Source organism: Panthera tigris, chromosome C1 (assembly GCF_018350195.1).
Source record: "Panthera tigris isolate Pti1 chromosome C1, P.tigris_Pti1_mat1.1, whole genome shotgun sequence".
In the NCBI taxonomy this organism is placed as follows: domain Eukaryota; kingdom Metazoa; phylum Chordata; class Mammalia; order Carnivora; family Felidae; genus Panthera; species Panthera tigris.
Genome location: NC_056667.1, coordinates 198,759,823 through 198,772,733, shown reverse-complemented (window position 1 = coordinate 198,772,733; position 12,911 = coordinate 198,759,823). Strand labels below are relative to the sequence as shown.

General features: G+C 47.2%; 1 protein-coding gene across 3 annotated transcripts in view; it reads left to right on the top strand.

Annotated features, from left to right (window-relative positions):
* The first annotated feature begins 2,095 nt into the window (after positions 1 to 2,095).
* Positions 2,096 to 12,911, top strand: part of MREG (melanoregulin) — a 61,439-nt gene continuing 50,623 nt past the window's right edge. The window contains exon 1 of one of the 3 annotated variants that reach the window (XM_042995287.1): positions 2,096 to 2,292. Coding sequence is in view for 1 of the 3 variants with exons in the window: in XM_042995286.1 (XP_042851220.1) it covers positions 6,350 to 6,444 (95 nt within the window). In the remaining 2 variants the exon portion in view is untranslated. Of the gene's footprint in view, positions 2,293 to 2,640; positions 2,712 to 5,993; positions 6,445 to 12,911 lie in introns of those variants that run through there. The other 2 variants (XM_015539278.2, XM_042995286.1) reach the window with 2 other exon arrangements.

The window sequence follows — 12,911 nt, the reverse complement described above, 5'->3', positions numbered from 1 at the left end:
ATAGGCTCTTCAGAAATTAAACATAACTTTGTGCAAACTCTGGGTTCACTAAACAGCTCTTTTTCTGTTTTCATGTATTTAGTCAACATATTTGTTAAGTGCCTACTATGTGTCTGCACTGTTCTAGATGTTGTGATACAGAATATCCTTCTATATTGAGTCCCTACCATGGATCTGCACTGTTGTAGATAGAGCAAAGAACAAAACAAAGTTCTTGTCTTCATGGATAAAACCCACATTCTAGTTCACCATTGTATGCCCAGTACCTGGCTCAATAAACACTTGTTGAACGACTATATGAACGACATCAGCTTGACCTACGTTGTTACAAGCAGATCTTTCCTGTGGGATGCACTCATGATGTGCTGTTGTAGCTTAAGTATTTTGGTTTTCTCATTTTTCCTGCCCTGCATGTGCCTTTGCCTCCAACTCTCAAGAATTGTCAATAAATTTTTAAAGTATGCTAGTTGTTTGCAAAGAAGATTCTAGAGTTTTTCCTGCCACGGAGAAATCTGACAACATGGGCCAGCAGTTCGGCCTTGAACACAAGCAGCTGATGGGTCTGTGAGTCACCATTTGCCCCAGGGGAATGCCTAGTCACCGACATCAGGTGCCCAAGAGCTCTTGGTAAATGTCAGATGCTACTGTTTGTGGTGGGTGGTGTTGGTGTCAACTTGGCGGTAGGAACAATCACCCTAAAAAAAGGAACGGTTGCTACTCTCCTGCGAATGAGGTCTGAAACAGGAAACGGGTCTGAAAGCCGAGGGTCTGGTGACACCATTATTCCTAACCAAGGCCCAATTTACCAAAAACAGGGAAATCATACAGGTATTTAACTTCTGGGAAGAGAAGCACTACAAAAACACAGATATAACAATCCTTTAAAAATTGATAAATAGAAGAGTCACATCACTTAAAACGAATGGGGTACTATTATATGCATTAATTGGATAGACATCTAAGACCTATTATTAGGTGGAAAAAGCTGGCAGATTAATGTGTGCCTTTTCTATTAAAACAAAACACTACCAAAAATAATGACACACACAGTGATGTTATTAGACAACACAGGGGCACATAAGTGCGTGTCTGTCCAGAAACAGGTTGGTACCATACTGATAATAAGGTTACCCTGGACAGGATGGAAAGTGAACAGGACTGTGGGTCATGGTCAGAAGGAACTTACCCTGTAATATTTCAACTTTTTTAGAGGAACGTTTCATTTATAAGTTTTAAAACTTAAAATTAATTTTAAAAGAAAAATGTTAATAATTGTTAGAGCAGGCCAACAGTATACATGATTCTTCGTAAGGCACAGGGCATTAACCTCCTGATCACGTTCGTTAAGTAGATGTGGTTCCTTGGCTTTCTAGAATATCATGTCTGAAACAGACCACGTAAAAGATGCCCACACAAGGCAGAGTTACAAACATGAAAAGAAGTATTGTCATAGGTAAGCCCACTAACATTGGAATCCACATTTGCCCAACAGGCCTATACTGGATTTAATCAATAGTGTTGTGGGTGGCTCAGTCAGGTAAGCGTCAGACTTCAGCTTAGGTCATGGTCTTGCAGTTGGTGAGTTCAAGCCCCACGTTGGGCTCTCTGCTGTCAGCAATGAGCCTGCTTCGACGAACCCCTCCCTTGCTTGTACTCTCTCTCTCTCTTTCAAAAATAAATAAGCATTAAAAAACAATAGCTGTTGGGATGATTACTGAGGATGATGAGATTATGCACAATGCTTGGCTAGCTAAAATGTAACACGGAGATCTCTGGTGGGCTGCAGTTAAGCTTGGAGGGGGTGCGGGCACCTTGGAATGCCCAGGCCTGCATAGCCCCCCTGCCTGCGGAATGCCTAGGCGGCCCTGACAAGTGTTTCTGCAGTCCTTGGGGAACTCTGTTATCTCTACATTGTATTCTCAGTTTAGCAGAACAGTAGGACACATAGGCCCTTGCTGCCCACCTCTGATTTTAGTAGTCTCTTGTGCTTGTTCACCTTTAAGTCATGTGCCCTTTGTTCCTGCACGTCCGGAATGTCATACGCCCTCTGTACACAAGCCCACTAAGATTTATGATTAACCTGACACCACAATAAACGAGAATACGAGTGAGGCGAACGGGGTCTTCGTCTGCAAACTTTGACCCCCAGGCCTTCTCCTGTCTCTCCTAGCAAAGTGTGGAGTAATCTTTCCTCCGTGAGCACAGGGTTTGCCGTCCATTCCTGGCAAGTGGTGCCCCGTGTGAGCGCTTGAGACCGACCCGAAGGGACGCTCGAAAATGAAAGTCTGCGCAGTAAGTCGCCGGCTTCTCTTCCGAGAACAGCCGAGTTCTGGAACTTTTCAGGCCTGGGTTTTGTTTTCCTTTTCTCTTTACTCTCGTGCGTTATTAAGACTTTCTACGTGGGGCAGCCTCATGCTCTGAACAGAGGCGATATATCAAGGTCCTAAAGCAGTGACTTGAAGCCAATGGGGCAGATAGAAATGAGAAACAATTACGGCATATGCTTCGGGTTGCCTTAGATATTAACCCATGGCTTCCCAAAAACGGCACTCTGGATGTCGACGTCCGGCAACGTGTGGGTGCCAATCTGAAACGGAAGCACGAACTGGGTTATAAGTTCCCTCTTTCTGCCCTAACAACACAGGGGTCAGTGCGAGCAGCTTTGGCTCCTTCACACGTGGATGTTCTTCCCGATGCATCCCTTCCTCCAGGTAAGGGCCTCGTGGAGGCTGTTACTTTACCTCTCTGTGCTGAGAAAGAGGTGAAAAGGATTCCTCAAGCCATTGGGAATGTACGTAGCTTCCCGCTGCCTCCACCTGAATGGGGGGACCCCCCTTCTGTTCCCATGCCCCCACCAAGATCTCCGTGTTACATTTTAGCTAGCCAAGCATTGTGTATAATCTCGCCATCCTCCATAATAACCCCAACAAATAGTGTTGAACTTTGATATTTCTAAGGTGCTTTATGGTTTTTAAACCATTTCATTTGAATCTCACAGTTGTATCTCGTTCAGTAGGGCCAGATTCATCGTCTCCATTTCACAGATTGGAAAACTGCGGTTCAGAAAAATGACTTGTCTAAGATCAAAGCCAGTAAAGGGGCAGGGCACCTACATCTTCCAACAGCTGAAAGCCTTCTGTAATTCATCCACTCGATAAATTCAACTCCAGTAGTTAACAGTAGCTGCCAGACCCGAGAGTTCATCTTTTTGCTGGCTGAGTTCACATTTTGGCAGCCCTCTCTACCGACTTTCTGCTTGAACCTAAGTGGGTTGATGCACATTCAAAAACCAGTTTTAGAACCTAGTGCATTCACCCAAGGGGATTTCCAGCTAGTGGGAAGTTTGCTGTCCAGGGCAACACTCAGCCTCCGTCCTGCCACAGATGCAAGTGATAAATGGCCTGGTGCTGGGCTGGATACCACAGCCCCGTGCTGCCTGCCAGTAGCTGCTACTTTTGTCAGGTTAGTTTTTCATGATGGGTCCACATCCAGTCTCCCCAGCTAAGTCAGAGTCACAGGAACCTCCTTTTCTGCTTCCTATCCTTCGGTAGTCAGCCTGTCAACGAACACACACTTGATAAACTCCCTCGGCCTTCTAATGTAGCCACAACAGGACACGCTTATGTGTAGCAACATATTTAAAAAATTAATCCACTGCCCATGAGAATCGACACTTCTGAAAATAAACTCTTGCTCTTCCTCCTCACCCCTGCAAACCTGCTCCCCCTACACTCTTCTCTATCTCAATCAATGGCAATTCAACCTTTGTAGCTGGTCAGCCCTCACCTGGAGTCACTTCTTTCTTTTTTCGCACCCTATTTCCAATACTTTAGCAACTCTTGTTGGCTCTACCTTCAAATTCCATCCATGGGGTGCCTGGGTGGCTCAGTCAGTTAAGCCTCTGGCTTCGGCTCAGGTCATGATCTCACTGTTCGTGAGTTCGAGTCCCACGTCGGGCTCTGTGCAGACAGCTCGGAGCCTGGAGCCTGCTTCGGATTCTGTGTCTCCCTCTTTCTCTGTCCTCCCTGCTCGCGCTCTGTCTCTCAAAAATAAATAAAAATTAAAACAACAATAACAGCAAACAACAAATTCTATCCAGAGTCCATACGACCTCTACTGCTATCTCCATGGTACATCACCTGGGTCATTAGAATGGCTTCCATTTGTATCTCCCTAAACAGCCCTTTGCAGCCAGTTTCTTCTCAAGATAGCAGCCAAAGGATCCCGTTAACCACCCAGGCAGACCATATCACTCCCTCTACTCAAAACCCTCCAACTCGGAGCTTGGCTCGGCAAAATCCGGCATCCTTGCATAGTCCTACATGGTCCCTGATTCCATCATTTCCTTTTACTCTTCCTACTGGCCCACAGCTCTCCAGGGCCCCTAGAATTCTCTTTCTCATGCACCCTATAGTTTATTCTCTCTCCTCTGGGATTTTGCACACAGTCTCACTCTCCCTGAAATGCTCTTTCCCTGTGATATCATAGCTAGCTTTCTCATCTTCAAGTCTTGGCTTAAATGTCACCATATTAGGAGGCTTTCTGTGACCACCCTATATAAAACTACGGACAACATCCCTCTCCCCACTACACACACACACATACACACACACACACACACACACACCCCTTCCTGGCACTTCTTGTGCCTTATTTTCCTCCATAGCCCACATTACCTACTAACACACTAAAGAACACACTTGTTTTGTTTGTCTAACTCTCTGCCTAGAACGTTTGCTCCAAGAGAATAGGGATTTTTGTTTCTTTTGTTCGCTGCTGTATCCCTAGCGCCTGGTACAAGTCTGGCACATAACAGATGCTTATAAAGTATTTGCTGAGTAAACCAGATTGGCAAAGATGAAAAATTAGGTGGTAGCTTGACTGGTGGGGGCATACGGAAATAGGTACTTTCACATGTCGCTGTCAGAGTACAAATTGGAATTGCCTCCTTGGAGAGCAATCACAAGATCCATCAAAATTTAAAAAGGCATCTTACCTATGACCCAGCATTTAGCTGCCAAGCATTTACTCAATAGGTATATGTGTTGTTGTTGTTTTTATTTATTTGGAGCAGAGAGAGAGAGAGAGAGAGCGCCTGGATCACAGGAACCATCCCTGAGATGGTAACCTAAGCCTAAATCAAGAGTCTTAGCTTAACAGACTGAGCCACCCAGTGCCCTTCAGCATTATTTTAGTGACAAAAAGTTGGAATGAACTTAAACGTCCCTGAATAGGGGGTCCGATTGAATCACATACGGGCATCAGTATGACTCCACAATATATAACTGTTAAAGTGATAAAGGAAAAACACACGGCTTGATGTGGAACAGTCTACATGATGTACTGAGTGGAACAAGCCAGGGCAGAAATATGTGGAGTATGTCACGCTTTGGGTGAAAAAAGGAGGGGGGGGGGGTGTAAGTACATATACTTGCAAGTTCCTACAAGCATAAATAAGAGTATAAATAGCCTGGAAAATTGCAGGGAACTAATGATAGAGGTTGCCCACACACTCCCCCCCCCCCCTTTTTAAGGGAGTTACTTAAGGACCAGTGACCCTGAAAACGACTTAAAAAATCATCGCGATATAGTACTTTTAAAAAACCTACTTCTGGAAGCGCCTGGCTGGCTCAGGTGGGGGACCGTGGGGCTCTTGCTCTCGGGGGTTTGAGCCCCACGTTGGGTGTGGAGATGACTTAAAAACAAAAGATCTTAAAAAAGCCCCCAGAAACCCACTTCTGTAATGTGTCAATGCGTGCTCTTCTGGTAGCTTTTACTCTGTGTGGGGCTGACGCGGTAAAAATCCGCCCTAAGCACTGCTCTGAAGGCACGGGAGTAGGAAGGAGGACCTTTTATTTCCTCCGGGAGTGAAGCCAGTAAAAAGTATGAATAGATTCAGGCCAACCTCGTGCTCGGCGACTCGGGGCCTGCCCCGCCTTCCCCCCCAGCCGGGGCTGCCCGTCGGTGCTGCCCTCCGCCTGGAGTCCCTGCTTCCTCCTTAGAGGGCAGCAGCAGAGCGTGTCGGGGACGCATGCGTCCCCATTTGCGCCTGGGGAATTAAAAGAAAAGAGGGGGGAAAAAGCCCCAGCGCAACACGCACCCCAAACAAAACCTAAGTGCAGGAAAGCGCGCGGCCGCGCAGACCTGGGCCGTGCAGGCGTCTCGGCCTCGCCCGCGTCCCCGGCCGCGGCGTGATGCGCACGGACTGGCCCGCGACGCCCGGCCCCGCGACTGTCCCCGCACCTGGACGCCGGCCGGGTGGCCGCGCCCCAGCCGCGCTCGCTCGCCGCCGCCGCCGCCGCCGCGGCCGTCTCCCAGTGTGCCGGCGCCGTGGGGCACCTCGCTCCCCATGGGGCCGCGGGACTGGCTGAGGACCGTGTGCTGCTGCTGCCCGTGCAGCTGCCTGGAGGGGCCCGCCGTGCCCGAGAAGGAGCCCCTGGTCAGGTGGGTGCGCGGCCGGCCGCGCGGAGCCTGGTGCCTGCGCGCTGGTCCGAGCTGGGGAGGCGGGCTGGGCTTCGCGGTGCCCCCTGAGGCGCCCCTTGGTCCCTTCCTGGAGACCCTGCCCCCTGGGTGAGACTTCTGCCCGCCGCCACAGATCCCCGGAGACGCCGGAGACCCGGGTGGATGCGTGTGGAAATCCGCGCCAAGGGAGGGACCGGAGAGAAGTTTGCAAAGGGGCTCGATTTGGGTCCTTTGCTGTGACCGACTGCGTACGGATAGGCGTATTTCAGTGAAACGGACGCCTGTGAGTTTCTGTTTCACCCAGGGGGAAAAAAAAAACCAAGTTGGATACTTTGCATTCAAGTTTATTACCAAAGACAGACAATTTAAGTGACTGAGCACAGGGGATATTTTTCACATTAAAAAAAATGCCTATTTTCTGAAGGGGCATCCTGTTCACTGGGATGTGGTCTCATTACAGGTGAAGTTAGGAAGCGTGAGGAAATTGGATGCACATTTGGCGTGGCTTTGTTGAAGGGCCGTACGACACAGTTTTGTTCGGGGCTGTCATTTTAAGCAATTATTTTGTACCTCCGCTTTGATGAAACGAAGGTTCCACAAGGGCATGCCTTGGAGGTAGACGGGATAGAAACGAAAGATTTAACATGAAATTAGGGAACAGGACGTGAAGTGAAAGTCAAGGGTTTGGTAAGCAAATATTGAAGCCAGTGTTTTTTTTATGCAATGTACAGTTAACAAGATAAAGCTTTCGTTACTTTTCCAAAGCATGATTTACCTTTTCTTACTCTGTCAGGTCCAAACACTTCCCTTGACTTTTGAGGTCTTATGTATCCCCTTACTGTCTGCCCACTCTTATTTTCCAGCATATTAAATACTGCGGACTCCTTGATTTAACCAGACAGGCATCCTGGCCGCTCTAGGAACCATCCAGCCTTCTTATTCCCCTCACGATTGCCTCAAGGAGTGACCTTTATCTTTCCCACCCCTCCTAAATGCTGTTTCTCAACACCCTCCCCCACCCCCGCCCCCAAGCAGTCTTCTTGGATTGCTTTCTGCTTATTCATCTCTCACTCCTATGATTTAGGGTTTGGGATTTACCATCTGCCCCTCACTGCTTAGTGAGCGCACATGTATGTAAACATACAGGTCAAGTTCTTTTATATATAAACAATTGTACACACAATACACCATGTTTTTGTGTGCCCTTGCTGATCGTTTCCCACTTAGATTGTTAGGTCAACATGGGCAGGGAGACATCTGGTGAAGTTCCCTTGGTCCCAAATGAAGTGGGTAACAACCTAGAATTTCATGCTTGGCTTGTACATCCAACTTGTCAATATTCACTGTCACTAGAAATACAGCACTCCTTCTCAGTGCCTTGGGTCTTTCCAGTCTTCCATCCAGGATTGCTATTGGAGTTAAAAATCTTGACCTGCCCTGGTTTACTGTAAGTCAGTACATTTTGCAAGTGATTTTTAGGAGGATGGAGCCAATGGGGGACAGAACAGTATGTATAGTCCTCACGAGTCAGATTGTTTGGGGTGAAAATTCCAACTGGGTGACTGGGCACAAATTATGGAACTTATTTGTGCCTTAATTTACTCATCTATAAAATGGGGATGAGAACAGTGTGTACCTCAAAGGGTTTCCATGAGAAATGAAATGAGCTAATCCCTGTGTTTAGTAGAATGTCTGACACATAGTAAACACTCAATAAATTCTAGTTGTTGTTAATTATCATTGTTATTCTTCTGAGCATGTGAATATGAATGGACTGGTCTTTTGTGGTTTAGTGTCAATTCTGGCATCGTTTCAGGGTAGCAAGGTTTGGGAAGAGCCACTTAGTGATTGATGTGTGGGGCAGTGATAGGTGTGTGTGTGGGTACCTGTATGTTTTTTCCTACTCACGTCATCAGGAGGTCTGGTTTGAAATCCTTTTTGTTTGTTTATTTATTCTTAAAGTGAGAAGTTCAGTGTTTTTTTTTTTTTTCTTTGTATATTCACAAAGTTGTGCAATCATCGCCACTCTCTAATAGAGAACATTTTCATCACTACTGAAAGAAACACCACACCCATTAAGCAGTCACTCACCACTCTCCCTTCCTTGCCCGGCCCCTTCTCCTGCAGCGACTAATCTGCTTTCTGTCTTCATAGATTTGCTATTCTGGAAATTTGGTATAAATGGAATCACACATATGTGGCCTTGGCGTCTGGCTTCTTTGACTCAGCATCGTGTTTTTGGGGTTCATCCATGATGTAAGATTTACATACCTCTTATCCATTCATCAACCAATGGGCATTTGGGTTGTTTCTGCTTTGGGGCTGTGAACGTTTGTGTACAAGTTTTTGAGCAGATGTGTGTTTTCAGTGATCATGGGTATATGCTCAGGAGTGGAATGGCTGGGTCGTATGGTAATTCTACATTTAACTTTTTGACAGACTGCCAGATTGTTTTCCAGAGTGACTGGTTTGAAATCTTGGTGTGGTGAAATCATGTGGCCAGATGGCCTTAATTTTAATTTTATGGAGGACTTCATTCTTTACATCATCTTTTTTCTTTTTTTTCCTTTCATTTATAAAGAAAGGTTTTGTATAGATGCCCTCCTCTCAGCTAAGTCCTTGATGGTAAAGTAATGGTTTTCAAGTTTTGCTTCATGCCCTTAGGTAACGGTACCTGGAGGAGGTATGGTTGGGGAAATTACACTTGTCTTTTGTCTGCATGGTCACCTGCAATCCTGTTCCAGAATGCACTAAGGATTCTTGTTCTTTAACGAAAACCGGCTCTTAGTCTCTCCTCCTTTGCCAGTCTGATCATGCCTTTTATGTTTCGACCTCATTCTTTTTGCCTTTTCTGGAACCGTGTACCTGAAGGGAAAAGCATGTCCCTTGTCTGGTTTGCGATCTGTATTTCTCTCTGTTCCACTGGTTCTTTCTTTCCCCTTGTTCTAGAAATATGCTGAGGCCTCCCCTGACTGAAAATTCATCCTGATATGGCCAAGCCCTTTAATTGCCATCCTTTGCTTTCCTCTGTGGCTGGCACAAATGTCTTGAAAGAGTTGTTCACTGTGCCCCCCTCCCTGTCTTCTTTAGCACCCATCCACCGTGAAGTCTGGTTTCTGCCCCCTGGCTGACTACATGAACACTGCTCTCTTGAAGGTTACAAGAGAAAGAAGTGTGATGTTGTATTCTCAGCGTGCAGGACACAGTTCTGTGCTGACCCTCCGTGCCTTCTTTCGTGCTTCCTCTTTCCCCAGATTCTCTGATTTTGCTTTCTCTAGTTTCTGCTTGTGACAGGTGCAGTCACACTGCTTTCCCTCCTGGTGTCTTTGCCCATGTCACATTTGGTAGCTAAACATCTTTTTGTTTTTTTCTTTTTATAAACTTTTTTTAACGTTTATTTATTTTGGAGAGACAGAGACTAAGCATGGTCGGGGGACAAGCAGAGAGAGAGAGGGAGACACGGAATCTGAAGCAGGCTCCAAGCTCTGAACTGTCAGCACAGAGCCCAAAGCGGGGCTTGAAATAATGAACTGTGAGATCACGACCTGAGCCAAAGTCGGACGCTTAACCGACCGAGCCACCCAGGGGCCTCACTTTTTGTTTTTCTGTCCTACTTCTCAAGAGTCTACTCTTCTTAAGGCCCATGTCAGTTGCCAGCTTTGTGATGAAGCCTTGGAAAGTTTCCCCAGGTTGTGATGGTTTCTCTTTACTTCCTTTTCATCCCTCGGTCACTCACCTGTGCTTATTACAGTTCGAAGGTGGGTGCTGCCACCCCAGCCAGATTGCCCAACTCCTTAGCCGCCCGGGGCTGCTTCACCAGCGAATAGGTGAGCAGTCCTCTCTAATGCCAGGAAGCTTGAGAGTAGGTCTGGAGAAAGGACACGTGGCCTGACCTTGACACCAGGCTCCAGGCCCAAAGAAAAGCAGAGGTTTTGTTCAGTTTCACAGTTTTCTGCCCTTGACTCCGATTTTAGGACGGAATCCTAGAAGACTCCTGTTTTCAGTCACCGTGGAAGGTCGGAGGTTCTGCGTGCCATTCTTCCCTGCACTAATTCCTTTCCCTAATGTAAATAGTGATCAAAACCACAACGAACCAACGTGCATGGAGGACAAATGGATTCTTTTGGAATGGCGAGCTCATTGATCATTTGTCTGTAAAACAGTGAATGACTTTTTGGCTCGAGGTTTCATGTTACTAATTAAAAGGAACGTATGGGGTGCGTATCGTTAGTTTCCTAGGACTGGCGCAACAAACTACCATGAATTTGGTAGCCTAAACCAATAGAAATGTATTCGTTCACAGTTCTGGAAGCCAGAAAGACTCTAGGGAGAATTGCTTCTTGCAGGATTCAGCTTTGGGTGGCTCCTGGTGTCATTGGCTTCTGGCAGCTCAGTTGCAGACTTTGCCTCTGTCTTCTTCCCTGTGCTCTCTCCTCTGTCTCAAATGCCTATCTCTTTGCTCTTGCCAGGGCACCAGTCATTGGATGTAGGGTCCATTGTAAATCCAGGTTAATCACGTCTCAGGATCCTTAACTTAATCACACCTGCAAAGCCCCTATTTCCAAATAAGGTCACGTTCACAGGAACCGGGGGTTGGGACTTGGACGTATCTTTTTAGGGGATGCTATTCAACCCACTACAGGGTACTTTTGGGAAAATGTTTGAGCTCAGTGAGCTTAATGCATTGGTTTTTATTTCACTTTTATAGCATGGCTTTCTTCCATCGGCGATGAAAGCATACTCTTGCCATATAAAAATCCCCCATGAGCGTGAGTTGTGACCCTTGAAATGATATGATTCTAGAGGCGCAGCTGCAGTCAGCACAGCCTTTAAGCAGAGCGATGTCCAAGCCCTCTGGCACCAGAGTTTACTGCCACATGACATCCAATACAGACGGGCATGGGGGGCCTGGAAGAGCCTGCCACGGAATGACACTAAAGCATATCTCACGAGGGTCACTGAAGTTTTGCAGAGAAGTGCAATTCTTACTCTCTAAATGTTACTTACTCTAAGCTCTAATTTCTGTGGGCTGTCGATAACCGATAAGCACCACGACTGTCCACTTGTTGAAAAGCTAAGGAAGAAAGGGGGAGAATTACAACCACGGCTGAGTTTTCGTTTGTGGCTCTCCCTTCAGCCACCTACGTGAACCACATAATGAGCTTCCACATGTCTTTGGCTCCCTGCTCTCCTCCATGCCCGTCCACAGCCTCCGCGCCAGATAGCAGAATTTACGGACGTATCTCTCAGAATTTACAGCCGTCGGGGTTTCCTTTTTCTGCAGTGCCTGGAGTCCCCAGTAGAGAAAAATAAAATAAAACCTCAGTTTGCTCTTTGATGGTTGTTCCATGCGGTTCTGAGAAGGCCTGGAACAGGGCGTGTGAGTGTGGGCAACAGAATGGAACTTCCCGGACCATCGAGGAACGTTCCGTCTGCGGCTCCTGCTTGGGTATGCAGACGGGGGTGAGGACTGAGGTGGGGACGGGAGCCTTCCCCGCTCAGCTCTCCTGACCTTTCATAGGTCGTACTTAGCGTTCCCCGTGTACTGGGCGCTGCCTGTATGCCTGTTGCCGTAACCCTGTGAGGTACACCCGATTCTCGTTATTCTTTGTGGCTATGTGCTGTGGCCCCCGCAGATGGTGACTGAAAGTACTCATTGCTCCGAGGGGAAAATCCAGGGTTGTTGTCCTGCGAGACGACTTGTCAGCTGGTCCACACGTATCTTGTTTTCTGTGTGCTTCTGCGTAAAGACACCTTATTTTTAGTATATTGTTGATTCATTGACATTGCACTCAGGGCCAGCGGCACTGTGACTGATGCCTGAGTGAGGCTCGTCGAACACACATATTTTAGTTCTGCCGCACCATGCTGGGGGGCCATTCTAAACAGCAGAATCACCAATAAATAGCACAAAAATGCAAATGACGCGGCATTAAATACACCACGAAAAGTCCACTCGTGTACAGGATGACAGCTGACACAAAGAGGCAGAGCATTGCCTTGTTGGACCTCAGCTGGGGACGTGCCCCTCCCTCGGGGGCTGCCAAAGCACCACCAGCATCGGTGATTTGATTTCGGAGGACAGATAAATTTCAGTACGTGGGAAAAGGTACAGATATGGTAATGAGGAGCCTCAACTGTCATTGGGTCTATAATCCCCACCTGACAGTTGAAGAAACTGAGGCACAAGAGCTTCTGTAGCTAGCTCAGAGGCATAGCTGGCTGAGCTGGGAATCAACTCCTATTCTATTCTAGTGCCGTAGATATAGCAGGGGCCACCTAGTATGCAGGGAGGGGTGTAGCTAGCGGCTTATGGGCTGTGTGCTAGAAACTGTGTTTGACGGATGAGACTTGCCCTGAATCGTTACAACCTGGGATCGAGAGCCACTGGACCCGATTTTCTGATTCAGGCTGGTGAAAGCAGGTGCCTGTGGGAAAGGAAAGTGGTG